This window comes from Hibiscus syriacus, unplaced genomic scaffold (assembly GCF_006381635.1).
Source record: "Hibiscus syriacus cultivar Baekdansim isolate YM2019G1 unplaced genomic scaffold, ASM638163v2 tig00110356_pilon, whole genome shotgun sequence".
NCBI classification, from domain to species: Eukaryota; Viridiplantae; Streptophyta; class Magnoliopsida; order Malvales; family Malvaceae; genus Hibiscus; species Hibiscus syriacus.
Genome location: NW_024062700.1, coordinates 249,297 through 262,147, shown reverse-complemented (window position 1 = coordinate 262,147; position 12,851 = coordinate 249,297). Strand labels below are relative to the sequence as shown.

Here is a 12,851-nt window from a genome sequence, read left to right as displayed (position 1 = left end):
TAATAAACAACAAAGGATATATATTTAGATCCAACCTTGAAAATTACAGAACGATGGAGAGAAAAATTACACCCTATTTTCAACAACGGCAAAAAGTAGTAGTAGTAGCAGTAGAATTACACACTTGGACTTCTTTTTTAATTTACCCTCATCTTCCATTCACTCGTACACTCTCTGCAACTCGGTTAATACACACACCCCATTTCCCCTTTCAACAATTCCTGAGTCATTTCCCTGTCTCAGTTGTGGCGAGTCGCCAAGCCGAGGTGGCGATAAGAGGCTTTGTATGCCACCCAAGCATTAGACATCCTTTGTTCTCCTCCACTCTATGCCCATCACAGCCGGCCAAGAGGGCCAGCAACATGCTAGCTTGTTTATAAGCATTACAACCCAAGTGCACGGGGCTGAACCCGACCATTTCCATCCGTGTCCTCCACTGACTCAACGTCTCGTATCGTTCAACTCGGCCCATCCCTTCGCAAGCTACCACGTTGCAAATCTGTCTTCCTAGATACAACTCGGACATAGCCAGGTCTTGACTCGGTGGCGCCACCCCTGAGCCTTCCAACGAGTCAAAAAGACTTGAGTAATAATGTAGAGCCTCCGTAAACCTGTCTAAGAAAACCGGACCGTTGAGATTAGCTTCTTGTTCTACAACCGTAAGAATTTTGGGCTTCATTGCTTTGATTGAAGAAACAACTTTCTCGATCCCACCCGGCCGAGCTAGCAGGCGGTGAAGCTCGAAAACTGAATTAACCGCCACTACCTCCACCTCGGGAGGGCGTAAATCGAGCATTTCGGGCTCGAGATCTGCCAAACTATTGGCCCCAAAACCCCTAAACTCGAATTCGATACCAATAGTTTCCGCCAATTGAGCTAATTTCCACCCTACTTGCTGCAAAGCATCGGTGTTATCCGGCTCAGGCGGGCCGATTCCGGTCAATCGAAAAGCCGGCGGCCCACCAGGCCTTAATGCAAGTGCTTGCATTAGAGCCGGCCATTGCATCCCCTGTTTTAATCCGAAATCGATAACGTGAACCCTGTTAGCCGTGGCGAAAGCTTCCAGGATAGCTTGATTGGCTGTAAAATGAGCGAATTTCAAATATGGGCAAATTTCATAGAAATGCATCTGCAGAATATCGGTGTACGATGGATCGAGAGAATCTTGCGGGAAAATCCTGTAGATTCTGCGAGCTAAAGCTTCGGCAAAATAAGTAGCAACTTTTCTCATCGCACCAGTTTGAGACGCCGCTAGTAAGCCTATATGCTTCACTAGTGCATCGGCGAGCTTGAGATTATCTTGCTGGACAGCTTCCGCACAAGCCATCAAGGTGTGAACGAGTCGAACCCCGGTTTCCTGCGAGTCAACCAACAAAACGGGACGAGTTGATGACTCAGTTACAGCACCTGGAATTCCATTCTCCTGAGGTGACGAAAAAGATGAACCTGAGCCATATCCATCGGATCCAGATGAACTCATCGAAGTTTTGACCCGTTTCCGGGTACTTTCCGGATCCGGGTATGATATCGGAGGTGGATAAGCAGCAACCCCCGGGATTGCCCTGAGATCGTACTCGGAATCATCGATGAAAACCCGAGATTGATTTGGTTGCTGGTGTTGTGGGTTTGAAGAATTGGAATCGGAATTCGCCAGAACGGAATCGAGATTCGGGGTTGGTGGACCATTAAACTCAGTCAACATGCTTTGAACCCAACCAGAAAGATCTGAAGGATTGTAATGAACGGCGTCGGAAGAAAGATGAGAAACCCCATCTTCTTGTGCAGTTCCCATAACCATCTCCAATATTTCCAATTTCTGAGCCACATCGGCCATGTCGGAAGACCGAACTTTGTAACCCAAAACGGCCAACAGCTCGTCCATGCCGCCGGCGTCTTGATCTTCTTCCCATAATTTTCCTTTGACGGAATTACCAATGCTTGAACTGTCGACCCTAGAGCCACTCCCACTGCTGTAGTCAGTGGCTCCGGAGATTTCCCGGTGATCTCTCTTCATTTTGTGTGTGCTGGTGGTGAAGGCGAATGAAAAAAGGTGTCGAAACCAAGGTTAGAAATTGGTCATGGAAGAAAGCAAAGTGATTACGGAATTGGGGTTTGGATTTTGATGGAATCTAGAGTCGAGTTTTAAAATAAAAAAGATGGAAGAAGGAGAGAGAAGGAAGCGGGGATATTGGTGGAAGGTCTAATGGAGGAAACAGGAGGGGGCTAGGATTGAAGAAGAGATAAGGAACAACGGAGGCCGTAATAATGAGAGAGATTATTTTTTGTTTTTTATAATTCCTTTTTTATTTGTTAAGAATGACTTATTCGTAATATTACATATAAGGGACGTGTTTTATAATTTTGTAAAAAACTCATTATAATTTATAAAAAAAAATGTTTTTAATATTATTATTTTAGAATTTTCTTTTTAGATTAATTTATATTATTTATGACAAAAATATCAAAGATTTACTTATATAATTGTAAATTATTTTCATCAAGTTCTTTTTTATCTCCGATTTCTTAATCAATCTGAATTAATCTGCATCGCATATCTGATTTTAATATGTGAGTCTCTTAATGAGAATTTTCAGCATATATAAGAACTCGAACCTACAATATTAAGATGTTTACCACTTAAACCAATTCCATTAATTTTTTTATTTAACATGTCAAATATTTGAAAGACAAATATTTTTAAATTTATATTATTGTGATTTAATTTTTCTTTCAAATTTAAATTGACTAAGAAAAATAATAAACTGAAAGAAAAATGATGCTTTATTAAGTCTCTTGACTATTAAAAGTTACAAAATAGTCACCATACTATTCATTATGTTTCAAACTCGTCTTTTCCGTTAAAAAATTCGCGGTTGTATAAGCTGGAAGTTAACATGATGACTGATATATGATAGTCGTTTGAAATTTTGAGATCAAATTTTATCATATCATAGTTAGAAGGTTAACATTCAGTTAAAAATATCGTTAATTTTTTTAATGATGACTGATGAGTTTGAAACATAATGAATAGTCAGGTGATTATTTATGTAACTTTTAATAGGCCTGTAAACGAACCGAACGCACACGAACGGAGGTATGTTCATGTTCGTTCATTTAATAAATAGACGAACATAAACGAACACGAACATAAACGAACAAAATTTTTTTTGTTCATGTTCGTTTATTAAGGAATATAATATGTTCATGTTCGTTCATTTAATAAATAAACGAACATAAACGAACACGAACATAAACGAACACGAACATAAATGAACACGAACATAAACGAACATAAACGTTGGAGACCCTACCTTCCATTGTTCTTTCATGAAAAATAGTCGACAATGCAAATAACCAAATCTACAGTGATAAATAGCGTAAGAGTTTATTAGCAGTGATGAAATGTTTGAAGATATCAAATATTTTGATCGATCTTTTAAATATATTAAATTATTCACACAACTTTAATTAACACTATAACATTTATCTTAGTGGTCCATGATTACATATGAACAATCATTTTTCGCTATTACACTCTTTTCAGAAATTGCATAGAAACATTTGTTTTGTTTTCTGGCAAATTCTATATATTTTTCTCTTTATTGATGCTCATATACTTCCGATTGTTACCTTTATCTTCCCATCTATTTATAGAAAGAAGTATGATGTTTTCTTGAGTTTTAGATGTGAAGATACCTACAATAACTTTACATATCAACTATTAAGCCAAATAAAACAGAGAAAGAGATGAAAACAGACCTGTAAATCTTCATATTGCACTATAATATAACTTGTTTTTGAAGCTTTCAGCGATCGTCTCGACTCTCTAGTGAACACTAGGGTTTGGGGAAAAAAGGGGAAATGAATATAGGTGCGATGTGCCTCACATGTTAACATATTGGATTTAATCTCCAAATAAAATTGGGTTAATTATGGAGTTGGTCATCAGAATATCAGATTAATTAATATTTTTAAGATACTTACAAATTGGTCACCAAAATTGATTTAAGAAGATTGAGTTAAACATAAATGAATGAACATAAACGAACATAATCGAACGAACATAAACAAACATAACCGAACGAACATAATCGAATGTTCACGAACGTAAATGAACGAACGAGACCTATGTTCATGTTCGTTCATTTAATTAAACGAACAAAAAATATTGTTCATGTTCGTTCATTTAATAAATAAACGCACATAAACGAACTTCCCGCCGCACGGTTCACGAACGGTTCGCTGAACGTTCAGTTCATTTACAGGCCTAACTTTTAATAGTCGTGGAACTAAAAAAAGTAACACTATATAGTCAGAGGACTATTATGTAACTTTTAATAATTAAAGTACTTAATAAAATAATATCTTAAAGTTTAGGGACCATTTATGTACTCGACCCTAAAATTTAACAAATTGGCACTGATTGATTAAGTGGTCCATTTTAGTTTAGTATTGCGTTTCTCCACATTTGAAATCGATAAAAGTAGGGAGTTACCACTTACATATATTAGGGGTTTTCTTCCTGAGTATGGGGGTTCCACTCGTTTATTCCCCAACTCACCCTAGCTTTGCCGTCTTATACACGCTCTCCCCCCCCCCCTCCAAAAAAAAGTTATTTTCTTTGAAATAATTAAAAATAAAGTTATCAAAAGAGTATAATAATTAAATTTTAAAATAAGACCAAAACTCTAAAATATTAAATAAATTGTATACGTATATGAAAAGTTATTGAGATTTATATGGCATCAATTATTATTTTATTAATGAACCGAAAATTGTACATATGCATGATTTTGACCTTAAAATATGTAGTTTAAAATAATTTATTGAAAAAATATTAAAATAATAATAAATTTAATTCTTAATATTTATAATCATATTAATCCGATCATGATTCTTTGTTCATTAAATTTGACCTTAAATTCTTATTTTTTTAATCAAATTGTTGTGATTTAACAAAATACTTAATAAATCATTAAATTTTGTGACGCTAGCATATTATTATGATATATTGGATAATTTTGTCTTACGTAAACCTAATTTAAGGTTAAGGAACAGTAATAAAGTGTGATCTAAAATATTATAAAAATCATAACATTTTCGATTGGACGTAACATAAAATGTTAATTTTTTCGTATTTAATGTCAACCATAAGTATTATAAAAAATGTTTTCAACCGAAAAATTTTAAGAAAAAATTAACTTTTTATGTTGTGCCCAACCGAAAATGTTATAATTTTTATAATATTTTTATTGTGCCTTTTCTCAGCCTTAGATTAAATTGTCTTTCGTTAGAATCTCCCAATAAAATAATATATATAACGTTGTTAACATGATATTATTTTAATTTATGTGTCATATCAAATAATAATTTTAAAATATATAAAATATATTTTGTAAAAAATATTATAAATTAGTAAGAAAACATAGACTACCATTCTAAAAATAATTTTCATATTAACAATGAAATACACGTTGATAATCACATAAATTAGTGTATAACCACTATTTTCATTAAAATAACACAGCAAGTTGATAGAGAAAATGCTGATGGCCAAGCTTCGGCTATTTTAATTTTTAACGACGACGGGACAGTGTATTGCACGCTCGCTTCGCTGGAGTGAGCAGCTAATTTTAACTCACCACAAGCTCACATGAAGGAAAAGTAGTCAACTTTTGCTCCAGAAACACAAACCACGAGTGTATTACACGCCCCAATAAACTAGGCATCAGTTTTCTTGAAAGTCAATTGGTTTAGCGCGTGATTAAACCACCCTAAAAGGAAGGTGTCGATTCTTGTGGGTCCCATCTAAACGGAGAAAGATCAGATCAATGGAGAAGGATGTCAACATCGGTTTTAGGACCATCCACTCATAGGGACCCACTTCAACACATCATCGTTATTTTAACGGCGTTTGAGTGCCATTTATTTATGGGTTTTCCTTCATTCTTAATGTATGTTTTGTTCATCGTATTATAATGAAAATTTCACTTTTGATCGAGTTATTATTTTCTTAATAACTCGGTTCATTTGTTTTTCTTATCCTTAATGTTTGTTTTCTCCATTGCACTACACTAATTTTTTCACTTTTACTATTTTGTATAATTTAATTAAATTGTTTTCACTTTTATTGACGATAAAATGAGACTGTGACGATTTCAAGTGGTTTATCCTTTTAATTTGGATAAAAAGTTGTAATTAATGATTCAAATTAGTTAAATAAGAGGTATGAGCATGAGACCCGAACTCGACGAGTTCTGACTCGACCCAATCAAATTGGGTTTGAATTTTAAAAAAAATTTGAGTTCGGGTCGGATCAGATTATGGTTTAGGGTGAAAAATATCCGACCCAAAAAGAAATTATAATTTTACCTTGTATATTTAGGAATAATTATAATAATATCCCTCAATATATTATTTTCTTTCAATTAAATTCCTATTTTTATTGAATAAAATATTTTTTTTAATAAATATATTATTTCGGGTCGAGTCAAGTTCAGATTTTATCTCAAAAAATCGAGTTGGGTAGAAGATGTATAATTTTGGGTTAGGTTCGAATCAAGTAGAGGATTTAAAATTTTCAAGTCGAGTTGGGTAGACCAAAATTTCAACCGATGCCCATCCTTAGATGATATATGACCTATGATCATAATGGTTATCCATAGGATGACAAAACAAATAGATATGACTGACAAATAATATATTTGGTTTCTAACAGATAATGTGTGCTAAATGATCATGTCAAGAGGTTGTGATTGCTTCGAAGAATATAGAATTTTGAAGATATCCGAAAATGGTAGAGGAGTTCTCTCCAAAGACTTCAATAAACGAAGGGGTGATAATGATGATGTGGTTTACGCAAAAGATTAAGAGAAGATATAACCATTCATCAAATGGTAAAAAAAGCACACACCTTAACATTCTAAGAAAACTTTGAAAAAGTATTTGAGATTTTCATTTTTCATACTTTTCTAATTTGTAAAGATTTCTTTTGTATTTTAAATAATTTAATAGTCTATTGATTTTAAAAATAAATTAAACGTAACTATAGTTTTTAAAATACAATTTCTAAAGTTATTTTTGTTTTTCAGAATATGTTTATGTTTGTATTTTTATAGGATAAATGAGCGATCAGTTGAAAAGGTTTCAAGATGAATCGATGGGGCAAATCTTTAAACTAATGGGCATGACGGCTATGCATGTCGAAGGAAAGAATCCGATAAAGGAAGAGAAGAATTTGGGACTAGTGAGAATCTCAACTTAATACTCCATGAGGCATTGCTAAACGTTCAAGAAATCGTTGAAGACCAAAACAACCCAAGACAAAATTCAACATCGGTCCCAGAAAATACTACTAAAATAATAGAAGACGATGGCATAACGTACTCAAAGAAAAGAAGCATTGAAGAAGTCAAACCGTTTAGTACTTAAACAATTAGTTAATTATAAAATGACACCATTTTAGTAAAGATGTTTCACATTGTTCGCGCTTTTAAAGAGAGATTTTTTTGTTGACGTGACAATATTTATATTGTTCATATTAAAATGGAAGAAATAAGAAAATGAGGTCAAAATGTAAAAACAAAAAATTGTACGAATTTTATTAAAAAAGAATAAATATGCACAATACATATCAGAGACTATTTATACAATCACAAATCGAATAACAATACACATGTATAAGTCTTACCATTAATCATTCAATGAATGCATGTTGCATGTTAAAAGATTAGATTTAAATATTTGAAAAAACATATCTAAACAATGTCGATTTTAAGTGGTCAAAAACAAGTCACGGACTTGATCAAACCTATGTCAATACGACATTTAAAAATAGTTTTAGAAACTAACATGTATATGATCAAGCTCAGTACATGTCTTTGATATTTTAATCACAACTTTGGCTATAAGATGATGTCTACCTTAGTGTATTGTGCAATATACAAGTATGCTCACTTCTTTATTTTGCACTCGTTAGTACGATCATTTAATTAACACTTTTAGTATGATTTAGTTGTTAGTGTGACACTAGGCTAGTGAGCTCAGCATTTGAAATTTGTTTCCACACGCATGTCTTTACGAGGAGCATCCGAAGAGCTTATCGTGCGGTTGATATTTCCAGACAGTTCGAGGAGCAGTAGAGTACGTCCTGAGTCTTTTCTTTAAAAGACATTTATTATTCATAGACCTTCTTATACTTGAAGCGTAACTTTGTTTTTAAATACTCGACTGTATTATTTTGATGTATTTATTTTTTGGAGCTCCCCGATATGAACTAAACTATTTGTATTTGATTTTATGTTTAAATTAATGGTCTTGGTATGGTGTTTTACAAAAGTTTTAAAGAAAATTTTTGGGTTAGTCACTTCGATAGTCCCGTGTGACATTCTAATCGATCGACCTCGAGTCGTATCGGATTAAGGTGTTACAAAAGGATTTTGGAGAAAGAAAAACTTGATACCTAACTCTTAGCCTTAGTATCTATTTATAGTGATATATATTTTATTACAAAGAAAAATAAATAAAGCATAAATATACTTTAATAAAATTCTCTACTTTTAATCAAACTAATTTTCTTACTTTTTCAAGTTTATATATTAATTAATTGGTGTCATTTTGAATTCGAGTCAAACTCTAACCATCGATTAAATTGTCATGTAATACAAAAATATATCTTGTCAAAAACGCTTTTCATAAGGTGTGAGAGATAAGATTCACCTTTATTTTTTGTGACATAAATTATTAGGTGGCATTTATGTGGATGAAAAAAATAATAAATAGTTCATTTCATCGCACAACAATTGAGATAATGGTGGAGTGATAAAAAATCCAATACCTAAACGTTACAGATTAAATCAAGAACCTTCAAAGTTTAGTGATTAAAACAGGAGTGAGTAAAATTGAGTGATGAATTTTATAGTTTACCCAATAAATAAATATGACAAGGCAAAAATGTAGAATCTGTCTCGGTGCATCCTCTTCCACCTGCCACAACATCGTGATAAGTGGCCAAACTTGACCCTCTTGGATCTGGATGGTCTTGTTTCCGCTATATATGTATGACCAATTGCGTTATTACTCATTGCTTCATTTCCTCAAAAGTTCTTATCTTTGATTCCGTTTACTGGGTTTCTTTTTTCCAATCAAAAACCGTGAAAAAGAAGGGACTTTTGAGGTTTGTGTTCTTTTTCTTATGTTAAATTTCAATATAGTTCGAAATTTTGTGTTCTTTATCGGGTTTTAGCGTTGTTTTTTTTAATTAAGCAAAGTAATTGGCTTTCTGCCTTTTTACTTCAGAATTGCTGATCTGAGTTTATATCGTCTTGCATGGTCGACTTTTTTTTTCTTCTATTGTTAATTTAATTTTTTTTAGCTTGTGGTTTGGTTTTGCATGAACGAATTTAGAATTGGGTTTGGTTCCTGTATTATCTGACAAGTTTCTGTTTATGTTCTTTTGCCTGATTATGGGTTATTTGGTGAATTTGAGGAACGTGGTCTTACTTTCGATGAAGTATTTATTTATTTTATTCAATTCTTTTTATCTGATAGCTTCTGAACACAAATAATATAGTGTTTCTACAGGTGTTCTAGATTGTTTAAGAAAAACCTTTGATTATCCAAGGAGGGTTTAATCATTGATTTGTAGAACACAATCATGTTTTGCCCTTCAATTGAGTTTCTTTGTCAATTGCTATGTAAGATAACTTAAAATGTGAACCGAATTGTTAATTATGCATATAAGAGTTCATAGAAGGTGCCTGTTACCATTGTTGGGATGGTTCTGTGATATATATAGTTCGTCCGTTGGCCTAAAAGTATAAATGGAACTCTTACAATGCGAGGCTCACCTTTTATTGGTTAATCTTATCTTGAAGGCTCCAAAGATTTTGTTCATATGCGGTTATTTTCTAGTTTTCAAGGACATCGTCCCTTGTCATTTTGGTGGTTTTATGTGAAAAGAAAATTGTTTTCTCCTTCTTTAGTTCATGTTAAATCTTGTTTTGGGATCTCACTAGTGATATCACAATGAAGCAGGGAGAAATATGGCTCCACCTACAAGAATAGGACTTGCTGGTTTGGCTGTTATGGGCCAAAATCTTGCGCTTAACATTGCTGAGAAAGGCTTCCCTATTTCTGTTTACAACAGAACGACCTCCAAAGTCAATGAGACTGTTGAAAGAGCTAAACAGGAGGGCGATTTGCCTGTATTTGGTTTCCATGATCCTGAATCTTTTGTTCAGTCAATTCAGAAACCTCGAGTGATAATCATGCTTGTCAAGGCAGGTGTTCCCGTTGACCAAACCATTAAGACTCTGTCCGCATACATGGAGAAAGGTGATTGTATTATTGATGGTGGCAATGAGTGGTATGAAAACACGGAAAGACGAGAGAAAGAGATGTCTCAACTGGGTTTGTTATACCTTGGGATGGGAGTTTCAGGTGGTGAAGAAGGTGCCCGACACGGTCCCTCTTTAATGCCTGGAGGGTCATTTGAAGCTTACAAAAACATTGAAGACATTCTTCTTAAGGTTGCAGCTCAAGTCCCAGATAGTGGCCCCTGTGTGACTTACATTGGCAAAGGCGGATCTGGTAATTTTGTCAAGATGGTTCATAATGGAATCGAATATGGTGATATGCAGCTGATTGCAGAGGCTTATGATGTGCTAAAGTCTGTTGGAAAATTATCGAATGAAGAACTTCAAAGTGTTTTCTCAGAATGGAACAAGGGGGAGCTTTGAGCTTCTTGATTGAAATCACAGCTGATATATTCGGAATTAAGGATGACAAGGGAGATGGTTATTTAGTTGATAAGGTTTTGGACAAAACTGGCATGAAGGGTACCGGTAAATGGACTGTACAGCAAGCAGCTGATTTGTCTGTAGCGGCTCCTACCATTGCAGCATCTTTGGATTCAAGGTTCCTCAGTGGATGAAAGACGAAAGAGTTGAAGCTGCTAAAGTCTTCAAATCAGGAGGTTTCAGTGATGTCTTGACTGACCAAACTGTGGACAAATTGAAATTAATCGATGATGTAAGGCAAGCTCTTTATGCATCCAAAATTTGCAGTTACGCTCAAGGCATGAATCTCATTCGTGCAAAAAGCATCGAGAAGGGTTGGGACTTGAAGTTGGGGGAACTGGCTAGGATATGGAAGGGTGGTTGCATCATTAGAGCTATTTCCTCGACAGAATTAAGAAGGCTTATGATAGAAATGCAGATCTCGCAAACCTTCTGGTCGATCCAGAGTTTGCAAAGGAAATCATCGACAGGCAATCTGCTTGGAGAAGAGTTGTTTGTCTCGCCATCAATTCGGGTATTAGCACTCCTGGCATGTCATCCAGTCTGTCTTATTTCGACACATACAGGAGGGAGCGTGTGCCGGCTAATTTGGTTCAAGCTCAGCGAGATTATTTTGGTGCACATACTTATGAAAGGGTTGATATGGAGGGATCTTTCCACACTGAATGGTTCAAGATAGCGAAACAGCTTAAGAATTAAGTCTACTACATGGTACACTCAGAATGAGTGTAATAACACCAGCTCTGGACTTTATGGAGACAGACAGAGCCATGCCATGGTTTTGTCCCTAAGATTTGATTTCGCCTTCATTTCTCAAATCCATCTGATCATTGTGAACCTATGTTTTCCATTTCTAAACTCTACTTATTAAAGTTTGTGTTCTGAATTATTTTATGGTTTGATTTGAAAAGTTCATGATGCAACCAACATGCTTGATTAAAAATTATTTAGAAAGAAAATAAAAATAAAAATTTGTGATGAATTCGGAGACTTGAGTTCAATGTACAACTATGTACATGTAACTCAAATTCTGAAATTTGATGTACCATTGTAAGATCCTTTTGTAGTTATAGCTGACATAGTAAAATTTCTTGCACAACTACACGTGATTTTTTTTCTAAATATTTTCTACACTATTTGCGATCTCGTTTCTTTAATTACCATTTGTCCTAACGCTACTGGCATCGCAATTGCTAGTAGACATAATCAACTTAATCCGATTGAGTCGAGATAAAAAAATTTGAATTATTCGAGTTGATAAGTCATCGAAGTTGACTTGAAATTTTTCGAGTCGAGTCGAATTTATAAAATTTGAGTTAACTCAAGAGACTGGAAGCAATGTCCAAAACCAAGACCAACAAACAACCACTTTGTTTGTTGAAAATAACTCAAGAAATTGGATTTTAAACTTTAAACTTGACATGGTCCTAAGAGGCCTACTACTGGAGACATATTTGGAATAATTCTATGGCATTTGAGGAAGCAACGTAATAATTTTGTTTTTAGTGGGCAGATCTGGTCGTCAATGGAAATAACGCACACCTCGCGGACATAGGCTCGAACTACTAAAAGAAGAGATGACGATAAACAACAAGGAGGGATCAAACAACCTCTGCGGCAAAAATGGAGACCTCCAAATGCTGGAACGATCAAATTAAATACTGATGGAGCCTCCAATCCGATAACCACCGAAGCTACTGCTGGAGGATTACTCGGGGACTGTGTTAACAGAATTAGGGGTCAACAAAAGTCAGGTTTAGGGGGCTATATTGATTAGGCTGTTCACAATTATAGTTCCCCAAGACAATCTTTTTAGTAGGAATAGTTAAATTTACCTTGTAAACTAAACTGGGTACTAAAGGTAGCATTACTTTCTTTTTAAAAGGCCCCAAGAAATGTGAAAATGAATGCCATACATACCGAAGAATTACCTGTTTGGTGGGTTTCATGTTGATGAAGCAGCTTTCCCTTTCGTTGCAGAGCATATGAACTTTAATCAAATTCAATTTCATACCTTTTTAAGGTTGATTTTGAGTTACATAATTAAACGTA

General features: G+C 34.5%; 2 protein-coding genes across 2 annotated transcripts; one reads left to right on the top strand and one right to left on the bottom strand.

Annotated features, from left to right (window-relative positions):
• Positions 1 to 2,273, bottom strand: LOC120120957 (DELLA protein GAI-like). Its single transcript, XM_039140443.1, has one exon. It carries the CDS (start codon positions 2,012 to 2,014, stop codon positions 227 to 229), a length of 1,788 nt encoding a protein of 595 aa, XP_038996374.1. The 5' UTR covers positions 2,015 to 2,273; the 3' UTR covers positions 1 to 226.
• Positions 2,274 to 9,067: 6,794 nt separating this feature from the next.
• Positions 9,068 to 11,600, top strand: LOC120120955 (6-phosphogluconate dehydrogenase, decarboxylating 2-like). The gene is given in 5 exon segments (XM_039140442.1): positions 9,068 to 9,175; positions 10,036 to 10,734; positions 10,737 to 10,928; positions 10,931 to 11,173; positions 11,176 to 11,600. Coding segments are annotated over 4 exon segments (1,449 nt in total). The 5' UTR covers positions 9,068 to 9,175; positions 10,036 to 10,043; the 3' UTR covers positions 11,499 to 11,600.
• Positions 11,601 to 12,851: the final 1,251 nt, after the last annotated feature.